General features: G+C 40.2%; 1 protein-coding gene across 1 annotated transcript; it reads right to left on the bottom strand.

Annotated features, from left to right (window-relative positions):
* Positions 1 to 659: 659 nt before the first annotated feature.
* plcd3a (phospholipase C, delta 3a) lies at positions 660 to 21,408 on the bottom strand. Its single transcript, XM_020094269.2, has 15 exons — positions 21,004 to 21,408; positions 12,686 to 12,853; positions 8,040 to 8,268; positions 6,673 to 6,802; positions 5,905 to 6,130; positions 5,346 to 5,547; positions 5,094 to 5,238; positions 4,242 to 4,394; positions 3,932 to 4,075; positions 3,685 to 3,835; positions 3,456 to 3,572; positions 3,000 to 3,178; positions 2,701 to 2,836; positions 2,161 to 2,310; positions 660 to 2,070 (listed from the first exon to the last, which is right to left on the bottom strand). The coding sequence occupies exons 1-15, from the start codon at positions 21,092 to 21,094 to the stop codon at positions 1,928 to 1,930; spliced, it is 2,364 nt and encodes a 787-aa protein (XP_019949828.1). The 5' UTR covers positions 21,095 to 21,408; the 3' UTR covers positions 660 to 1,927.
* Positions 21,409 to 21,810: the final 402 nt, after the last annotated feature.

Below are 21,810 nucleotides of genomic sequence, written 5' to 3' on the forward strand. Positions count from 1 at the left end.
GGGAAATACATGTTGTGCAACCTAAACTATTGTCTGGTTTCAATGCTGGTGAAGTATTTGCATTCACTCGTTTATAAGGTTGCATTTTTAAAGGGATAGAATTAGTACATTTTTTTGTTTTTTAGCTTTATACAATCACAAATCAGTCTTTATTATTATCATTATTGTTGTTGTTATAAGTAGCAGTAGTATTATCATCCTGACCAGAACCATCATGGTAATTGACTAACATTAACTCTGAGCTAATCCAAAAGACTTGTCAGAATGTCCTCACAACTATTAAAAGACATGTACACACACTCATACGCACGCACACACACACAGAGGGAGAGGGAGCGAGTGAGAGATCCTTTTTAGGTCTTTGCATTGACTTCCATTCATTGCAGACAGTCTAATCGAAACCTCATCTCTAACCTTAACCTAACCACTATTTACATAACCTTAAGTACAACTGCAGAAACACACACAGACACACACACAAGTCCCAGCCCTCAAACAGCCCATCAAAAGTGGGTCAGTAGGTGACAACTGGCCACAATGAGGTCTATGTTCAAAATGGTACTCACAAAGTTATCTGCACAAGTGCACACACAAACACACACACAAACTCTGTGCATAGTATATGTAAAGACAACAAGAAAAAGTCTCACACAGTCATGTGTAATTAGTGCTTTTATGAAAACAGTTCCTTCACTTGTATACATAACACAAACTGCCTTTCATACAACACAGGCTATAAGCTTTAACACTGGAAAATCATTCAGAATTACTACTGAAACCAATCTAACCATATATACTGTCATTACGGTAATTTATGTGCAGCACCTTCTATCACTGTAAGCTTTGTAAGTGAATTATATGATTCACTTTGGCCTACACTAATGACTGGTTGTATCGCAATTTGCGTTCAACCACAATATAATAGATGTTAAACATTGACAACAGTAAAATAATAAGACAGGATGGTCAATAGATTGCAGACATGCAAAAATCCTTTAGAATCAAACACAATATGACATCTTATCATAAAAGTGTGTGAAATTTCATTGAAGCAAATACAATCAATGACATTTTATAAGAGCATATGTAAACATTAAGTAAATCTGCAAGTTAATACTGTTAACGTTTCAAGTTCATTTGTAAGTTGCGGAAATATATCCAGTCATTTGTCTCAGACTATAGAGAGAAATTAAGAGTAAACCTAACCACTGAACATTTATTCAACTTTCATAGACAATATTATCTGTGGAATATCACAGTATTGCATCTGTATTACATCAGACAGAGCTAAAACATTCATGTGCAAAACAATTTCTATAATTTGTATTAATCACAGCTTGTCATGCTCTGATTTCTCTTGAGTTAAGTATGGACTACTTTTGTTAAACCATCTTCACTTAATAAGTTAAAGCCAAATATATATTAAGTATAAAAATGTTAAAATAATTCTTGAATCAAAATTACATCATAGATTATTAACGACAAGCTACATCTTTTACTGTGTCCAACATACACTGTCTGAGATAACATCCTACACATGAGAGTTAATAGTATTTAGATTCATTTTGTTGAGTCTCGTATCAGTGTGTTTCATGAACCCCAATCCTCAGCCATTTCCAGAGCACTCAGCACTGACAAGACCAGATACTCCTACAGTGTAAAATGGATTTATTATCTAGCTCCAGGCAATTCATTTGCTGAGAGCCAGCATGCTTCTTCATCTCTGATAAACACCATCTTTCCTCCTGTGTTGGAAAGTGGCTCGATTTATATTGGACCACTCGAGGTATGGACTGGCAGACCGGCTGGCAGCAGCAGCAGCAGCAGCAGCAGCATTAGTCCTCTCCTCCTTTCTTTCAGACCTCCGTTTCCAAAGCTCTTTTTCGTCAGAAAATGCATCTTTCCATCATATTCAGATGTACATCATTCATGCCATGCTTTTGGCAATGGCTATACGCTCGGACACTGTTTTGATGGGAACTCCTTTGCGACTCACTTTGACGTGGACAAAGAGTGTGGCAGGGGAAAGACTAGAACCATCTGCCTTTAATAAGTGAACATGTCGATAACCTGAGAAAAGAGAAGACGGTATAAGCATTATACAACGCACACAGCAGGGATGGATGTTTTATTAAACAAATATCAGATTTTTATTTGCACCTGTGCGAAGGCTTGTGAAAGGTAAAGTGAATTGTCCCACAAAGTCATTTTTGGCAGTGTGGTCGTGGTCCTCCACTACAAACCGCACCAGGGCCAGATCAGGGACCTGCAGCTGGAAGCTCAGTGTGCAGTCCCAGCGTGGATTAAAACCTGTAGAGGGCGCACAAGAGCTTTAAATAGATCCATCAGGACTGGAGATTTCAAACAAACTAATAATGGCGTTGGACAGGAAAAGCTCCCCACAAAAATATGTCAAAGATCTGCACTGCCCAGAATCAAGAATGAAGACGTTCATGGATATAATGCGTAGCCTCCTGCCTTCGCATGTTACAAACATTAGCAATAGCGTTATATACAGTATATTGTTTATTCATTCTTGACTTTATATATATATTTATCATTATATATCACTATATATTATTCTGCAGGAATAATTATTTTTTAAGCAAATGTGTATGGAGGATAAAAGTATTGAACCTCTGCTAAAAGCATCTTCACAACTAATATGAGGTTTTTACTTTAATCCAATCTCTAGATTACCATTGTTGTCAATGCGTTGCGTCTTGTCTCTTGCTTTATCGATATCCACCCCATGAATTTCCACCCACACTTGTGGATCCACGATGGAGCTCGCCTTTTCTGTGTTGATTTTTGGCAGCTGCTGCGCTGATATTATCTGATGAACAAAATGTAGTCAGTCAGTTTGTGCATCAAATTATGACTGTAAATGTATCATAATCGAGGCCGATTCTATTCGCATAACCCCAAAAGTGCAAAGGGTTAAAGAGCTTTTTGAATCCATTCAAATGCTCTATAATGCTATATGGATTAACACTCACTCGTATCGTCAGTTGGGTGGGGATGTGACCGGGGCCTCCCCCTGTGTTCTCTGGGTTAAAGTTGGACGTGGGGCTGCACAGGAAGCTAGGTTTGAGGGTGTATCCACAGCGACCGTTGGGAAGGAAGCGACCCTGGTTCAGGTCCATCTGCTCCCCTGGTGTTTGGAAGTTCAGAGCCACTGCACAGCACAGCAAGAAGAGTCAGTGAGGCACCACACCTGATCACAAACATGCTCACAGAAAGCATTTCAGCATGAGCGAACACTCAATTACTGTCAAAAAATAAATGAAGACATCAATAGCATAAATGTGTTTTGTCTTGGCAGCAAATTGTAGAAATGTGGGTTAGTATAACATTTATTTGGTTCTCACTGGCTGCCGAAATGTTTGTCAAATGAATTGACTCAATTTCCCTCCATTGGAAAAGCATCCCAGCTTCTAGATTGCAGTACTAACCCATCTGGCATCCACCGTTCCACATTTCCTGGGGATCATAGTTGGATGATTGGAGGCGCTGGCCAGAGGGGTAGATCCGGCTCAGCTGCCTGCTGTTGTGTCTTACAAATGGCTTTCCTGAAAATGAAAAGAGAGAGAAAAACATTGGAGCATGATTATATTTTCTGTAGAATCAGCTGCTGTAAAGCAACTTTCTTGCTATAATGCCAAATTATTTCCACCATTGTACCCGAGTCTTTGATGAGCCTGAGGGCTTCACTTTCAGAGAAGGAGGACATTTCATTGGGCGGTTTTTCAGATGTATTTTCAAAGCCACAGAAGGAGACACTCCTGCAGTACACAACCAGCTCGGAAAGCTCGGGGCTCAGTTTGGAATACACCTGGGTGAGGGCAAATGCAAACATAAAAGAAAATTAGCTGATCATCGACAAAGCGGGTTCAGAATCTGGGTTAATGATGAGTCTACCTGCACTGACCTTTGTGGGATCCTTCTTGGGTGTGTTCTTATTGCTGATGGCTAGTTCGTCTTCAGAGCTGGACGAGAAGCTGGCACTGCTGCCCAGCTGGCCGAGGTGAGGGATATGCTTCTTCCCTTTTACCAGAATACGCCCCTTCAGGTCCTGCAGCAAAGGTCATTAGAACAAATTACTTTATTAGAAAACCAGACAGCCAGAGGTCTTTGAAAATAGATCCAGCTCTGTGTGTGTATGTGTGTGTATGTATGTGCATGCGTGCGTGCGTGTGTGTGGGTGTGTTTGTGTGTTTGTGTGTGTGCATGCTTTGTACTTCGGGAGAAGGCAGATCTTTCAGTGGGTTTTCACTAAGGGCCTTTGTGAGCAGTTTGCTGCCGAGGATGGCGCGGAGGTGTTTAGCCATCACAGCCTGCTGCTCCACAGAACAGTGGTTCTCCAAGGATAGAATTAGAGGGTATGGGGACGCCTGCAGGGACAAACACAGGAAAACTCTAATGCCAGGCCATTAAAATGCAATTAGATCAAATACTAGCAAAGCTGGCCGAACAGCGTAATCCTATAGCATGTCAAAACCAAAATACCACAGGGCTGTCTGGGAGCCAAGTATGTAACCACAAGAGGTACCAAGGCCAAAACACAAATGCAAAACCCACACAACGGAAACAAAATAACAACGGGAGTGAGCGACAACAGATGTTGAGGAAGCTACTTGGTAAAATGTTTTATCTTAGCAGTCAAGTGAGCCATTGTTTTAGGAAACCCATTCAAGCCAGTCGCATTTTAAAATAAGATGCTTGTCTACCTGATGTGTTACGGTACAGGTGCTTGTAGTAACCAAAAAGGAAAATTGTACTATAACTCCTCAAATACACAAGTGTCACATATCATGCAGTGAGGTATTCACAAGCAGCGGCTCACTTTACTCAAACATCTATACATTTGTGTTGTGGTTTTTGCATTTGTGTCACAACACTAGTTGTACAGTTGTGGCTTTTGTGGTTGTGTTGTGGCTTTTTGCAGTTGTGTTTTTGGTGAATGTGCTTGTGTGACACGCCTCAGCTCCTGTAGGATTTGATCTGGGAACCATCTTGATGTAAGGCAAAAAGTGCTAACCACCATGTCGCCCAGCTGAAGATTCCAGGAGAAAAAGAGACAAAAATCTTACCTTGAAGGCGTACTGATTGATGGTTTCAATGACTTCCTTGAAGGGCACTTTGGAGGTGAGAGTGTGGCCGTGGTAAATGACGGGTTCACCTTTGTCTCCATCCCAGCAATCCAGCTCCACACAGCGACAGCCCTGATGCAGAGCCCTGACAGTGACGGACACAAAATAAACGTTACACCACAGGACAGTCATTGTGAGTAGGTTTTCTGGATCGAAAACATAATGTAGCTGATTGATGGTGAGTCCAAATACCTGATGTACGGCTCTGTGCTGCTGGCGCTGGTGACCTGGTCCTTGGTAAGGTAGGTGTTGTGCGACGAGGAGATGAAGTAGTGAGACAGGGGTCGGCTCATGTCTTGATAGACTCTGGCGTGGTCTGGGTTAAACACATCATTCTCCAGTGACAGCATGTACATAGTGAAGCCATTTTGAGTCATGAACTGGTTCTTCTGGGCTGCAATAAACACAAAAACCCTTCAGGTTACTCATCTTTTAGCAGGTTTACCTGGGTAAATAAAGGGTTTAAAGAACATAAGTTCTGCTCCTTTCCTGTAAACTGTTTACATTGTCTTAAAAATAAGAATTAACACATTTTAGCTATGCCTATAACTATTTACTATTTACAACAGTTAACTTGTTCCTTTAAACAAACTCTCTCACAGCCGCAGGGATGAAGTACATCAGTTTTTGTGCAGCAGAGGATGTTTGCTCCGTGTTAAGAACAGTAAACATCTTCACAGTGATTGGCAAAATAACTATCTAGTCCATCAGGAGACAGAAAGATCCTTTAATAACTGCTTTCAGGACCTACCCCAGTCATTAAGCTCATAGGTGTGTATGAGGCTCTGAGCATGATTCAATGAGGCGTCCTCTCCCTGGTCTCCCAGGAAGTCGCGCAGCTCCGCAGTGGAGAGTACACAACCATTACTTGAATAGTGTCTGAACACGGCATCCAGCTCAGGCCGCCGCATCAGCTCCCTGCAGAACTCCTCGATCTCTATATGATCCAGACGGCTATCGCCGGATCGGTCACACCTCTGGAACACAGGGGAGAGAAATGGGTTAAAAAGCCAAACAAACAATCAAACACAGAGAGAAAGATAGACATGTTAATCACAACATGTTTTTTATGTTTGGAGAGCTTAAAGTTCCCTGTGGGGAAGCATCTCCATAATAATGCTACACGTCTGTACACTTACATTAAAAATATGGTTCTCTGAGGAGGGTCAGTATTAGAAACTGGAACTGGAAGGAGCATAAAAACTAACAACTCAGCTGTAATAGAGAGCTGAGGGACATGGCAGGCAATAATCCCCCACAATAAAGAAATAACTGGCTCTTGATTTGTTGTGGGGAAGATAAGAGGGAGAGGAACAAGATGTGGAGGGGGGGTGGTTGGCTTGCCGCTGGCTTGGTAATTGAACACAGACTCAAGACTCAAGAGCCTGTGTGATACAACCACAGCTAGCAGAAATATCAACACCTCTACATGTGCTCTACTTCTCCTCACACTCAGAATTCAGCTCATGTGAATTATACACAGTATCGCATTGTGCAGAAAAACTCACATGACCCTGACCTTGAATAGCGAGCGGGCATAGTGCTCACTCAAGTCAATGTTGATCATCTGCAGCAGCCGCTTGACTTCATCATAGCTCATCTTGCCATCTTGGTTCTGATCCGCTCGCCTCAGGTAGCCTCGGATCCAAGTGGAGAGTGTTAAGGAATAAAACGAGACTGAAAGTAAAAACTTGATTTCACCGTTCACTTCACATGTCAGTGTGAAAGTGAGCCAGCATGCATGATACCAGGTCCTTTCACCGTGACATGTCAAGTTTTAGGTTAATAACATGCAACAATATATTCAAATCTTATGCCTAAGCCATGTTTCAACCTCCATATCTTTCCCCAGGAACGTTTGCAAGAATACTGAGCTTTTCCACACTGCAAAAAATCAGACACATTTAGTCTACCCATTTCTTTGAGTGTGCGAAATTTGGTGCAGCTTGATTGAATTTAAGGGACTGTTGAGCCTTGATGGAGTTGTTTGGGAGGACTAATACCACATCCTTCCACCAGGTTTCGTGTTGATCCTTCCAGTAGTTTTTGTGTGATGCTGCTAACTAACAGACATATGCTGATGAAAACATTGTGGAGGATTAAATGCTTTTCACTAATAATTGCCCACTGACAGTTTCAACTATTGCACACACTAAAACAAATCAAAAAGCAGATGTTTAGTCACAGATAGTGGAAGACAAAACCTCCTTCTCTTGTTGTCACCATTATTTAACACAGTTCTATTAGAACCAAAAGCCAAGAGCTAAAATTGCCACCTCTTCTTGGAACACTGAGCAAGCTCTCTGTTGTTGGTTTTTGAGAGCATTTATGTGTAAAAGACATCTCGCTCTTGTTTCTATGCAGGTAGAATGCAAGTCCCTTTGCACACAAATAATCTGCCAAATGAATATTATGTAATGTAACTGCATTAAAGAGTCAATAGCAACAAGAGACTATTTTTAGTAAATTGTCACCTGCAGTACAACACAGAAAGACCAAACTTTCAAACTTTCTACTGTATAGGATAAACATCAACTAAGCTGCTGACAGTCAAAAATATGAAACATCATAAACCGATAACCGTAAAACGTCCATAATGATTTATATGTTCACAACACTAAAACAGGGAATGAAGGAGACAGAGATCATCTTAATGTTGTACACCACCTGATACCTAGACTCATATTATCCTCAGGCTGTGAGAGATTGTAATTAAAAGTGAAAGTCCTATATTTAGACACAGCTCTTCTATCTAGTCATTACTGCTCACCTTAGCTATGCTGTGGACGTGGAATGACACATGTGACAGCAGAGTCATTGAATATTGCAATGCTGCTTCAGCGAACGCTATATTTATTCTAGCATATTGGAAATTGGGCAGGATATTGGTCCAATTTTTCCTTCTGAGTCATGTTGGCCACCCGCTCCTTCAAAGTGCGTAGCCCTCGCACCCAGCGCTGGGCTTCGTCCTCACCGGGGCACAGCAGGTCCAGGCTCTTCCTGGCTCCCCTGAAGACCACTGTGAAGCACCGGCTATCCGGCACTGACCCCGACAGCCGCCGCAGAGCCTCCGATTGGCAGCCTTCACGAACGCACTCCACCTCTGTCACTGCGACTGCAAGAGGAGAGGAGAGGAGAAGAAATGGAAGGGGGAGATAAGGCTAAAAATGTTTCTGTGTTGATGAGTAAACATGACAACAACACATGGAGCGAAGCAGCTAAAGGTCAAGTGTGAGGTGTTTTTAGGGAATCGTTAATCCCTGCAAGCAGAGTTACATAGTGATGCTGATTGTAAAATTCAACACTCTATACAGCTGAACTGTCCATTATACAGGCTCCTCAACAGGGTCACTTTAACCTGCAGCATTACGACTCTTATATCACAAAAACTGACACACAAATGAAAGCTGGACCTCTAGTGGCTGCACAGGATCATTTGCAAATTTGAGTTGTGAGTTATCTAAAAATTAACCCTGTGCCAGCAGTGTGTTTGAAAAAGTGCTTCATATAGTGGCACTGTATGAATGTAAATGACTGAGTGTGGCTAAAGTGCTTTGAATAGTTGGTAAGACCTGAAACCCCACAGTTCATTTAGCATTTAGTGGTTATGTGAGGCTATCATCTAAATGTTAAGATCAGCAACCCCCAAAATGGCAAAGTTAAAGTTTCAGTGTGTAGAATTTAGTGACATCTAGTGGTGACGTTTCATGTTGCAGCTGAATACCTCTCACCTCACCCTCCCCATGAAGGAGAACCTGTGGTAAACTTCAGTTGTCATAAAACCTCAAAAAGAGTTCAGTTTGTGCAGTTTGGACTACTGTGAAAAACATGGTGGCCTCTGTAGAGAGGACCCCCTCCTGATGTAAATATAAAGTATTTAAATATAAAGAGCCCATTCGATTTATAAAATGCACCGTCCCATCTGTGGGATTCTTTGGCAGCACTACTTTTGGAGTGTTTGTCCAAAACCTAAACTTCACACAATTATGACAGATTATACATTCTCTGAAATCTCTGGGTCTCTTGGTTCTGTGGAAATCATTTAAGGATCACTGCAGCAGCTGTTGACACAGAAGTGGTGCAGTCCTTGTGGCTATATTTCAAAGTTTTTTGCACAAATGTTCCTACTGCAGATTTTATTTTCCTTATTTTATGCCAAAAATATTTTCCAGTCAATTTCTTGCATATTTATATCTCTCTGAGACATATCCGTTCTTACTTTTTGTTTTTTTTATAATTTTTTACTTTCAAAGGGTTAAGACTGAAATTGAAAGGTTTCAAGTTTTATTTTATATAATTTTCAGGCATGGGGGTTTGGGGACAGGTTAAGCAATGATGTGTAACTTACCTCATTTTATGAGCATGCTAACATTTGCAAATATCACTAAGCCACAGCTGAAAACTAATAAAAAATGTCATTAGTTCTGCAGTTTGCAGTTGCAGTTTTTAGTGGTAAACCACAGTAGAGCTGCAACTATTTTGATCATTTAAATCATATTTTACATGATTTTTCCAGAAAAATGCCAAATATTAAATGTTAGAGCTTCTCAAATACAGGTACTTGCTGCTTTCTTTTATTATATATGAGAGCAAAATCAATGCTGGTGCTTCATTAAAATTCAGGATCACAAACAAGGATTCAACCTTGTTGGATCATGAATGTCTGTACCTTATTTCCTCGTCTGGGCCAAACTGGTCCACCATCAGACTCGCACTGGCAAGCCAGAAAAGATATTTCTGTTTACGAACTGATTCTATCTAAGTATTATGCTTTTACTCTTGTATTTGTCTTTCCTGTCCTTAGCTGAACTATTCTCATTCTTTCTGCATATGAAAAAGGAAAATTGTCCTCTGGAAACTTTAGGTACATTTTTTGATATAGTTTTTATCTGGGTATAATTTGTCTGAGTAGTTACAGGCAATGTATGTGATCTGTTAATCTCATAATTTGCAGGGCTCTGGTGAGTCTGGGCAACACTTGCTGCCCTGAAAAGACAGCCAAACACAAACACACACTGGCTCTTAAATGGTCCTGACACAACTTGATTCAACACAGGACCTTGTCTCTTTCTGCGCTGGGATGCAGTGCAGCGTGGTGATCACTCGGTCGTGCAATAAACAGCGTCAGTCCTGACAATGGCCTCATTCTCTAGCAGGAGGTCGTAAAAGCCTCTGCTGTCCACCTCTTCAAAATTACTCCGCATTCCTCATTTGTGGTTATCCCAGAGACACGACAGAAGTGACATGTACGTGTAGAGAAGAAAAGCTGAAGTTCTAAGTGTTGCATTTGATGCCAAGTCCTTTTGAGCATAAGACAGCAGCACTGAAGTGCAGGCGTCAGATCACACTGGACCTGGAGATGTGCCTGGAGCTCGGAAAAAAGGAACCAAGCCAATGCTCCATCAAGGACTCTACACAGGCACACAGATAGAGTCCACAGACTGCCCATGTGGCACTAACAGTGTCTGTGAGCAGAAGTTATATTGCTGTCCTCATATAGCTTTCTGTCATCATTGTGAGGAGTGTTACATGCTGCGACTTTACCACCCTGTATCTATTTCTGACACGGCTGCAGCACAATTAAGATGGCCTTCACCACCCACTGACCCAAAAACCTGCCCAACCACCCAACCAGCCACTATGTTAAGGCTATAGGGGGTTACTGCATTCCAACATCAGGACAGAGAGCACACACAGAGCAAAGGTGGGGGAGCTAAATGTTAGGCAACGAGGAAGAAAATAAAAGCATCTGACAGAGATCTGATGTCATGCCTGTCACCTGACACGTTTCCACCTTTAGCCCCCTTATTATAAGAGGAGATTTGGCTCCAAGTATTTGAAATGCAATGTCAATTTAAGATTAATAAATGTCCTAGCACTTTTTTCAGTGTGATTAACCTCTTTTGTTTGAATACCTTCACTGTGTCAACAAAGAATATGAGGCAGTGAAATGCATCTGCACAGTTTAAAATGCTGATTTTCTCTTCTTACACCACCTTCCTCTGTAGCATTTATATTGTTTATATCATTATAACTCACCTCATCATATTTAGACTCTCTTTGCCTGTTTTATTTATTATTTCAGCCATTTGTCACCCTGCATTTTAGGCACACCTCAACTGATAAGAAATCAGGTTTACAGTAGGTACACAATTGGTTAAAAAAAAAATTGCAGATGGAAATTAATAATTAAACATTATGGGAGAGTCGTAAGCTCATACCATTCTGATTAGGTCAATTTAACACAGCAGAAATTACCCAGCATATTGTACCTGTATCTATAAAATTCAGAGGGCTTGTTTTTTTTGTTTTTAGATAAATCACATATGGTGATCAGTTATCCGGGTTTCAGAGTCTCACTCACCAAATAATTGAGGAAACGTGCAACTCTTTTAAAAAGGCAAAGAAAAGGAAATTGTAAGAGGTTGAGCTGAGATGAAACAGCTCAGCAGCTCTGAACAATAAGCAGGATGAATGGTCACACTGACTCACATCCCAGTCTGTACTGGAGCTGTGGGCTGCTGGTCTGTAGATTAGTTTCTGTTCAGGCAAAGCCTTTTCTCCAAATCTGATTTTGCTGAAAAGAGACAAACTGAACTCATATTCAGGTTCATAATTTGAATCTGGGTTATTACTTGAAAGGTTTGCATGCTCTAATGTTCAGAAAAGCCTTTCCTCATACTGTCTATTGTTGCCTCGCCTCTTTTTCAGCCTCTGTCTGAAACATTGCTCCTGCTCTGATTGGCCAGCTGGCCCACTCTGTTGTGACTGGCCAAACACTTCAAGTGTGTGCAGGAAATGTCGGCCTCCGCTCTGCTTTTTAAATTTGCTAAACTTTTACATACACATAAATCCTAAATCCTACGTGACTGAATAAGTGAATCTCCTTTAAGCTTTCTCTGCTTTCATCATAGAAGAGTAATTCCAATCATGTGCAGTCTCCCTTTAGCTGTTTTCAGACATGAACTCCAGGGAAAGTTTGCCTTTCACATATAATGAACAATGTAGAGAGATATTCTCGACATCACATATTAACTCCGCTACGGAGATCTCGTGTTTTTGTTTACAGTTCATTGACACCGGTGTTGACCCTTATCACCAAAACTCTCTTCATCAGTTTATTTTACATGTATGACATCACTCTTTCATGCTATATATATACTGTATATACATAATTAGGTATTTTTTTGTCTTTTCAGTTAACACATCTTGCTAACAGTGAAGCCTCTGGAAGATATCGTGCTGTGTTCTTACATGGGCTCATTTGGACATTATCTGGAGTGTTTACCAGGGGCTGACCCTCTGGAGGATGGCAGGAGATGATCCAGAGCTCAGTGCATGTCTGACAGCAACTTTTCAGAGCTCCCTTTACCTCCTTAAACCTCCTCACTTATCAAAACAAACTCCCGTTTTGGTCCTCTGCCTTTTTATTCAATATAAATCAAGTCTCTGCTGAGCCTTTAGTCCACACATGCTCTGAGCTCTGCTCGCTGCCCTCAACAACCTTACAGCCAAGTTCAGGTCACACTCACATGTCTGCTGGGCTTTAGCTTTGCGGGAGCTCTTGGTGGATTCACACCACACGGTGAGTCCATCCTCCAGCAGCCGCAGGTTTCGGCTCTTCTGCCACCTTTGGGAGCGGATTTTCACCATGTTGGAGCCCTTCATCATCAAATGTATGTCCTCATTGTCCAAGAGCCCTGAAGAAAGCATACATGCACACATACACACACACAAACAAAACAGGAAGATTATATATAGAAATAAAACTTGATTCTGTTTCACAATGAGTCACTGCGTCACAAGGAGTTTGACCGGTTTAAGATTGTTTTCTTGTGACGACATAGAAACTCACTGCGCATGAGTCAAACAAAGTTAATCAGATGTTCAGACCTGCCCATCTTTCCCAACTATAATGTGACCACATAAAAAAACAAACCTGCAAAATTCAGAAGATTTATGAAGAAGTCATTATACAGAAAAAAGTGGAGGATTCTCAAGCAACAAAAAAAATGTAAATCCATGTAGAATATGAAACTGTAAAGCACATAGACATCTCAACAAACTTACCCTTTAATACCATAGAGACATCATAATTTATTTTTTGTGTATTTTTGTTCTACTTCACCAAACTCCATAGATTCAGCAGTGGGTAAAGCTTTTAAAAAATGATTTGATGATAATAGTTACTTGAACAGAAACCTTGTTGACTGTATTTGTCAAACTTACGTCATATATATAGTCAACACTACTTTTCTGCTTGTACTGTAAACCTGCATTTGTGTTTTATAAACAAACCTCAGAGAAAAAAAACTGTAATTTAGACAAGTGCGGTATCAGTGTGAAGCTGTCAGGGTTTGTCTTAAAAAGTGACTTTGTGTTTTAGTAAAGTTTCTGTGTGTTCTCTAAATCAAGAAAAGTGATTACCATACTTCACGCTGAGGTGGAATTCAGTAATGATAATTTGTAGATTTATTTCTCTCTTGGTGCAGGAGCAGGCCAACACAACAGCAAATGAGGCTGTTAGAACCGTTACAAAGTGTTTTTCTGGCTGTTTCGCTCACACCAGTTTTCCCTTTTACCTTCGATGGAAATTTAATCATGAACGACTTTGGCAGAGTTGCTTAGAAAAAAGCGGAGGCTCAGGACGGAGGCACGCATCTTTATTTGTTGTGAGCACTGAAAGGATCAGGGCATGTTGTAGGAGAAAATGAAAGATGAAAGCAGCAGCCTAAGGGATGTATGGAACGCACATTACAGTTAGTTAAAGCTCAGTCATGTGGATTCACTGTAAGAAAAAGATGAGCTATTGATTGTAAAAACAATAAAAGGAAAGTTTTATGATCCATCACAAACCAAAATGTTTGCATAAGAAACCTTTATTTCATAGAAACTGGTTTTGATTTAAATCTAATAAAAGGTCCATATTAGAGCTGGTGAAACCTGTCGAATAAACCGATTGGTTAATATTTAGAAAATTAACCAGCAATTAAAGTTAATGCAAAAAAAGCTACATATAAACTGAGTTTTGGGTTTTGTCTGTCCCATAAATGTCTGATTCACCTATAGGAGATCAAGATGGGGATTTCTTTTAAACTACTGTGTTAAGATCAAACGTGGAATCCAGTAACAGTGAAAATAATTGGCAGGTGAACACAACTGTTTCTAGCAGCTCTCCTCTGAGGCTGATGTTGACTTTGGACTATATGCAGTTTACACAGATGTTTCTGTGACTCCAATTCCAAAGGTTCATGGTACAATCCAATATTTTCAAGTGGACATCTCACATGTTTACTACACATGTTCTGAAGGTGAAACCTGTGAAAGTCTACAAACCAGAGTTAAATCTAAAATGATGTAGAACTTACTTTCTCTGTATATTACAGTTGAATTTTAGGATACAGGATTATGAATTTTACTACAAATCATTTTAAATATCAATTGATTAAGCATATAATCATTTTCTATTAATCATTTAATAATGAAATGTTTGAAAACAATGAAAAACTCCCATAATGATATCCTTGATCCAATTATATGACATTTTAAAATTGCTTGTTTCGTTTGACCAACAATCCAAAATGATAGGAAACAGATTTAATTTAAAAATCTTCACAATTAAGAAACTGATAACAAAAAAACATTAAACTTTTTTGCATAAAGAAAATAACTGACACAATTACCTAATTAATTTTTTTAATGATAAACCCATTTATTTTTTCAGGACTGAATCTCTTTTATTGTTTCAAAGAAGATTTATCTCATACATCGTTTTGCTAATTTTACCAATTTAGTTTTATCTTTTTTGTCTTATACTTTAATATTAAGTAGTTTAGGTAATTTTTATTCGTTTGTTATATCAGAGAGTTTTCAACAAATTAGTGGCATCAAAGGATTGGCTGAAAACTTCAAACATTCAGGCTCACATCCAGTCTGAAGGTTCTACATAAGGCAAAATTACATTTGCATGATGGTGTAAACGAAACTTACTGCACAACCTACTACGACAGAGTAAGTATTTAAAGAATCCCTGTTACAGCAACCTGTTTTGAAGCTCATGACAAAATAATGCAACTACAGCTTTACAGCACAAGTGTAAAGGACATTCAGCTACGCCCCATTGCTTCATTTGAAAGGGATGAATGGGGCCACTCACAGAGCCGTTTCAAAAGAGGAGTCTAAACAAACTCTCACTCTTGTCAAATTATTCTTCAGGGCTTAGTCTCTCCTGCTAACCTCTAAAGATTTGTACAGGCACAGTTGGACTACTTTCTCTCTCATTCCCTATTAGCTCTAATGCTGTCAGTGCCAAATGGCCGAAAGAGTTCCTCAGAGGGCCCCCAAAGCTACGGCAAAACAGAAACTGCTTTCAACTCCCCCCCCCCCCCCAACCAGAAACAAACAGGGTGCAGTCGAGACTTCCTCCACCGTCAGGACCGAAGACAAAAGAAATCCCCCTTCCAGCCCTCCATCTACAGCAATTCTGTTTTTCCAAGCTGTTGCCACATGCGAGGCATTCCCACAGGCTGAGCACAAGGACCTGATTAACTGCAGGTCAATGGCCATGCTAAGCTACCCGAACAGCCTTAACTGCCTCTGAGTCCACCCACTGCTGCTCCACCTTTTGTTATTGCTCAGCCACATTCCTGCTCTCCTACCTGCTTCATTTTAATATCTAACCGGGACAGAACAAGTATGGACAAACACAGTTTACCTCACACAGTGCTTTTAAACACCAGCAAATTATCATACAGTGCATGCTGGTGAAAGCAGCTTCACAGTTGTGTAAATGAAGGGACGGGCATGATTCTTCTGGCTAGAGAGCTGCGCCAGGTTTTCTTTTCATCGACTCCTGCAGAAAATCTGGTTGACGTCCACTTCGTCACATGGTCAAAGCCCTGCATGCCGACTTGCTAGCAACCACGCTGATGTATTCCAATGCAACCATTTCAACATAGCACCGAGGGGGAGACCGTGCAGCAGTGTTAGCAATGTTAGAGAGGAATCCAAGACAAGTCGAAACAAGACTCTACAGTCACGCTAGCAGTTCTGTCACAGAAACACCAGCTGATGCTAATACCAATGTAAGCATGCTAACATGCTCACAATGACAATGATGCTTAATAGGTAAAAAATATATAGTGTTCTTTTTATAACATTTGAGTTTAGCAAGTTAGCACACTAACATGTGATAATTAACAGAGTAGCCTACTGCTAAGGTTGATAGGAACGTCAATCGTTTTTCGGCTATTTGGTCATAAACCAATTTACTGGACAATTAAAACTTTGATATGATGATGGTGAAAGATGAAGCGTTAGTCATGTAACAGAATAGTGTTGTTTTGAGCTTCAAGTGTTTGCATTCAAACATTTACAAATGTATTTGGTCACAAAGCAGTTAGTGTTAGACAGATCTCAAATTAGATCTGAATGAAAACTGTTCCTGTGAAAACCTGGCTAAACAAAGATGGCCGCTGGAGCAGAAAAACCAATAAACACTCAAATGAATCCAATATGGAACATTCCTCCAAGGGGATACTGACACATGTGAGCAACAGGGAAGCCTCCTAGCTGAAGGAAACATCAGAAAGAAAATAACCATATCAGTTGGTCAGTAATAGATTGTGTCTGCATGAGTCCTCTTCACTCAGACCCACATACCAGCTCCTCCTGGGACACGGTTCACATTTCTCTCAGCATAACAACTGTCACGAAAGCCAGCTAGCAAGATTGTACACTTGCATAAAGATAGACGCGTTACTGCGTTGTTGATATGGTTAACAGGACAACTGAAATTTCTCAATCTGTCCCTCGGCTGTCCCCAAGAGAGGGTTCAGGCGACAAATTGGGCAGGTCAGTACCACTACCTCAATACAGGGTCGGGACTGTAACAAAAACAATGGCATTCCAATCTGATTGTTAAAAGATGATTTGGTGGAAGCATAACAAAAAGAAAACGTGCTTTGGAGTTGTGACTCTCAGAGGCATTGGCTGATCCGAGTACAGATTCCCCCCAAAACAAGATCAGAAGCAAACTGAGATGAAATGCAGAATTACAGCCAATGTCTTTTGGACCACACAGAAATGAAAACCATGCAGCCTTTTTGTATTCAGTTAGAAAAACACAGCTCTCAGTTGCTCATTCTCTTTGTCTTTCAAACGTAGTGATACATCATTAGTTGCTCAAGGAGTTCATAAATACACTAGCTGAATTTGTTTTTCTGTGAGTTTGTCTTGTAGAACTATGTGGAAGATACACCTGCTTATAAATATACATTCCAGGTATGTTCCCCAAAGCAAATACATTCAGGCTATAGTTTCCAACTTGTGCAGAGGCTCAAATCCAAATCCTCAAAACGCAAGCCATGGACGTTGTTTGTTTAAATCCTGGGTATACAAATTCTAGCTTTGTTCCGACAAAATACTAATTGCTGTCACAGGGCTCTGAGGCTAAAAGCACTCTGAAATCAAATCCACATTCCCCCTGGGGGGTGTCTGTGGCAAAGAATATATTTATCCAAATGCACTTGTCTGATTCAAACATGTGAAAGCTAACAAATTCAGGCTCACAGGCCACATTTGTCTGGAGCAAAGAGACTTATAGCAAGTGTGAACTCTCTGAACTAACAAGAGGGACTAGTCCTGTGACACCACATGACACGAAAACCTCTGAACTCACAGTATTTAAGTCTGTGTGGAAGAACTATGTGGGGTTTTCCAATAGATGTAAGTAAGATCAAAAGGCTGCAAAGACGATATGGGTTGAGAGCCACTTGACTGATTTATGACGACACATGGCGGTAAGGGGTCGGGGGTGGTGACCTCACTGGCTTCATTATTTAGTATTAGTGGAAAGCTCAAATATAGCGTTGACAGTTGCATATTACAATTTCGGGCACAGAGATACAGTTTCATAACTCAAGCATGATAATGATTTAATGAGCGTAAGTAAAGTGTCAGATATTCAACAAAGTCGGCTACGCCAAGGCCTGGATCCCTGCACACACACACACACACACACACACACACACACACACACACACACACACACACACACACACTGTTATAAAAGCATTAGGGATCAGGATCAGGAAACCAGCTCATGGATTAAATGTTTGGAGCAGGATTTTTGGTTATCAGAGTGCTAAAGTAAACATGAGTAATCTGTATAGAAAAGAAATAGGCACTTTTATCATTTGTTTGATTTTTTTATTTAATTTTGGGTGAAATCAAATGTGAAATTTGAATGTGAACTTGTCCCTAATAGGCTTGATGAGCTGCCTCTAAATTTAGAAGAAATTATACCCTCTTATAAAGCCATGCTAAACTATATACGAAAAACTGGAATTGATGGTTTTCCTAATAAATAATTCTGAAATTTATTAATTTCTTAGTTGTAGCCTCTACTATTGTCACTGACCTGAAACAAACGGTTCTCTTGACGAAAACGCAGAGGTTCCACTGTATCATTTGCATTAAGATCTTTTCTACGAAACCTCCGGTGCTGTTGTTGAACTGAAATTATGACTTTATGCAGATGACCTTCTTCTGTATGTATCAGATCCACTGACTTGTGCTTCAGCGTTTTTGTTCATGCTGAAGAGATTTGGCTGTGCAGGTTAAAAGTTCATCTTCTTAAGGTTTGAATATCTTGGTATCAATGTGACCTGTCATCTCAATGTTTCCCCCCTCGGTCAGACTTACAGAGGTGGAACTATTTGCCTTTATCATAATAATTATAACTTAATTGTATAAAAATGATATATTTGCCTAATCATTTTCATATTTGTGGATCAACTTGTTGCCCAACCAGGGTGAGGAAAACCAAAACATTTAATTTGGTGGTGGAGTCGCCAGTTTTCTGCTATACTATTGGTCAGCACATATTCATAAACTAAAGTATAGGCTTCAATCTCTGTGGTTAAGTTGTAGGTTGGATGTTCAGTCGTGTTCCCCATCTTTCTTTCTTTCTACAAATCAATCAGCTTTATGAGTAAACTGCAGTGTTATGTAGAACAGGATTCATTTTAGGTTCATACCAGGCTCCATCCTGATGCCTTTAGTGAAGAATCACATATTCCACAGTCGATCATTGATGCCAAAACATGCTGTGGCAGAGTTGAGGCTGAAAGCTTTTTAGAGATCAGATTTTAATCTGCCTGTATTCTTGTTTCTTTACTTTCATGTTAGACTCTTTGCCTCCTTTATTTTTCCTAAACTTCCTGCTAATCAGCCACAGGATAATTTTCTGACGCTTGAATCCCATCATAAATCCCTCATATCCTGGATAAGTGATTGACTCATTTAATGTTCATTCTTTTGTTAAAACTAGAACTACTTGAAAGCTTTTGCTGGGAGTAGAGTATGTGTACAGGGAATGTTCACGTACAAAGTGTGCAACAACAATTCAAGGTATTCAAAAGAATTGACTTTCACAGCTATCTGAAATATATCAACATGTATTGCGATCAATGTGCCAGATGTCACTTCCTCTTCCTACAGTATGAATTCTGTTCAATGGTGGGATATGGGATTCAATGGTAGGTGGGGTCTCTGTTTAAATCCTATTTTAAGACCAATCAGGCAGTTATGGCTTTGCTGCTGTTTACTCCTGATTTTACTTCCCTGGAAATCTTCTGTGACTGTCGGATGTTATGTATTTTCTTAAGATAGAAGGATTCTCATTGACAACAGTGATAAATGAGATGTTTTGTAGTTCTTGTTTTCAAGGTCTTTTGAGGGTGTACCATAACATAAATGGGAAGTATTTGTAATTCTATAACTCTGTATTCATTTTTGTATCCCTTATAAAAAGATTATGGGTTAAGTCATTATTTTACATATATTTTACACTGAATTTTACACTAGATTACTGTCTGCAACCACATCGTACATGTGTTTGGTATAAATAGGTCAAATGGCAGGCACAGCATCAACAGTGGTCCAGATTTCCACACATCCAGGGCCTTTTCAGAGATTTTGACAGGTGCTGTGTTGCTGCTCAGCAGGTGTCTATTTTGGGCGAGGAGTGACCATTGCTTCTTAAGTGGGCTTGTGTTAAGGAGCGCTGGTGGAGGGAGTGGGCCGCATAGGATGGGAATGGTGGGGAGCCTGAATCACAGAAGCAGGCCAGAGAGCAGCTCAGCTCATCGACACATGATAACTTCAAGTACACTCCCACACATGCTGTCCATTTCAGCTGTGTGAGATGACACACCAATTCTGACCATTTCTAGCAAGCTCATTCATTTTAAATCAAAGCCAATGGAAATCTGCTATATACTGTATCATCAGACTGAAGTTATTTAATCAGTAGCAAGGTGGTGTATAGATAGTATAATGGTATAGAAAATACCATGATATAATAGGGATATTTATCACCACCAAATACAAGAGAAAACAGTCTCCATGCTGAGGTTTTATGTGAATATAAAAAAATCCAGTAGCAGTGTTACAACTAAGATTACAAAGTATGGTTAAATTCTCCATAACTCAGATAAGTTCATATCAAGAGTGAACTCTTTTTGTTATATTCAAGTATAGAAAATACCATGATATGCTAACACACGACTAAATATAAGAGATATCAATCTGACTCCATGTGTATAATTGTATTAATATACAAAATGCTGTAGCGTTGTGATTAAGATTAATATTAAACTCAGGAACTTCATATAAAGAATAAATACCACAAGAGAAAAACCCCTATATTATTCTAAAGCGATTGATATTTACTGTATGGTTCTATACTAGTATGATGGTGTTTCTACCTCAGGTCGCTGAGAGTCAGCTCTGTGGAAAAGAGAAAGGACAGCTCAACTTGCGCGTAAAAGTTTGCAGGTTTCCCTACCGAGTTTCCTGATGGGGTCCATGGTCTTCTCGGCCCCTTTCCTCCCCGGCTCCCTGGGGCTGGTGGCCGGTGACTTGCCGCTGCCCAACATTATCAAGAACTTGCTGAAACTTCCAAGAGAAAATAACCTGCAGGTTGCGACTTTAATGCTCAGGGACTCGCCCTCGTTGGGGGGAGCACGAAGTCTGAGGTGTGCAGGTGTCCTGCTGCAAACGCGGATTTGTGCAGCACCTAAAAGACCCCGAGCACACACCGAGAGACCGTGCAACGCAACCGTTATTCCTTTTCCACATGTAGAAAAAACCACACAGTCCCTCCCCGGCGCTGCTCCCCATGCTCGTGCGTAATATGACTCCAAACCAGGCGCGCTCTTTACGCACCCCCACCTCCTCCTGCTCCTGCACCAACATACACAGAAGTGATGGGGTGGTTTCATATCTGCACAGTTTCAAAACGTCTTAGAGCTCATTGAGCTATGATTAAGATAAGACTATTAAATTCTTGTTCCAGCTTGCTCCTAGATTACAGTATCAACAATATATGACACAATAGAACGCAGTGAATAAAACAAAGTAGGTTTAGAACTAATCTCAAAGAGTTTTATGGATTTATGGGCCTTTACTTTTCATCAGCATGTAAATATTCAGAGTCAGTGTGATGGTGGAGCAGACATGGCATCTTAAACATAATTTCTCAAGGGGACCAGGGGAGAATAGTTTCACTACAGACAAATACATAATTATTGGTCATATTTCAATTGTTTGAATTATGTTCTTTTTTAAATGTTAACGTTTTAAAATGTTGGAA

The sequence above is a fragment of the Paralichthys olivaceus genome, chromosome 5 (assembly GCF_024713975.1).
Source record: "Paralichthys olivaceus isolate ysfri-2021 chromosome 5, ASM2471397v2, whole genome shotgun sequence".
Classification (NCBI taxonomy): Eukaryota; Metazoa; Chordata; class Actinopteri; order Pleuronectiformes; family Paralichthyidae; genus Paralichthys; species Paralichthys olivaceus.

What these genes read in the sequence shown, in the direction of transcription:
- plcd3a (XM_020094269.2), bottom strand. Translation starts at nt 21,094, where the DNA reads ATGTTGGGCAGCGGCAAGTCACCGGCCACCAGCCCCAGGGAGCCGGGG. An exon ending in CAGAAGGAAAAATTGGACCA is followed by an intron (nt 6,803 to 8,039) that starts ATATCCTGCCCA and finishes AACACTCTCCAC; the next exon opens with TTGGATCCGAGGCTACCTGA. An exon ending in TCAATCAGTACGCCTTCAAG is followed by an intron (nt 4,395 to 5,093) that starts GTAAGATTTTTG and finishes TTGTCCCTGCAG; the next exon opens with GCGTCCCCATACCCTCTAAT.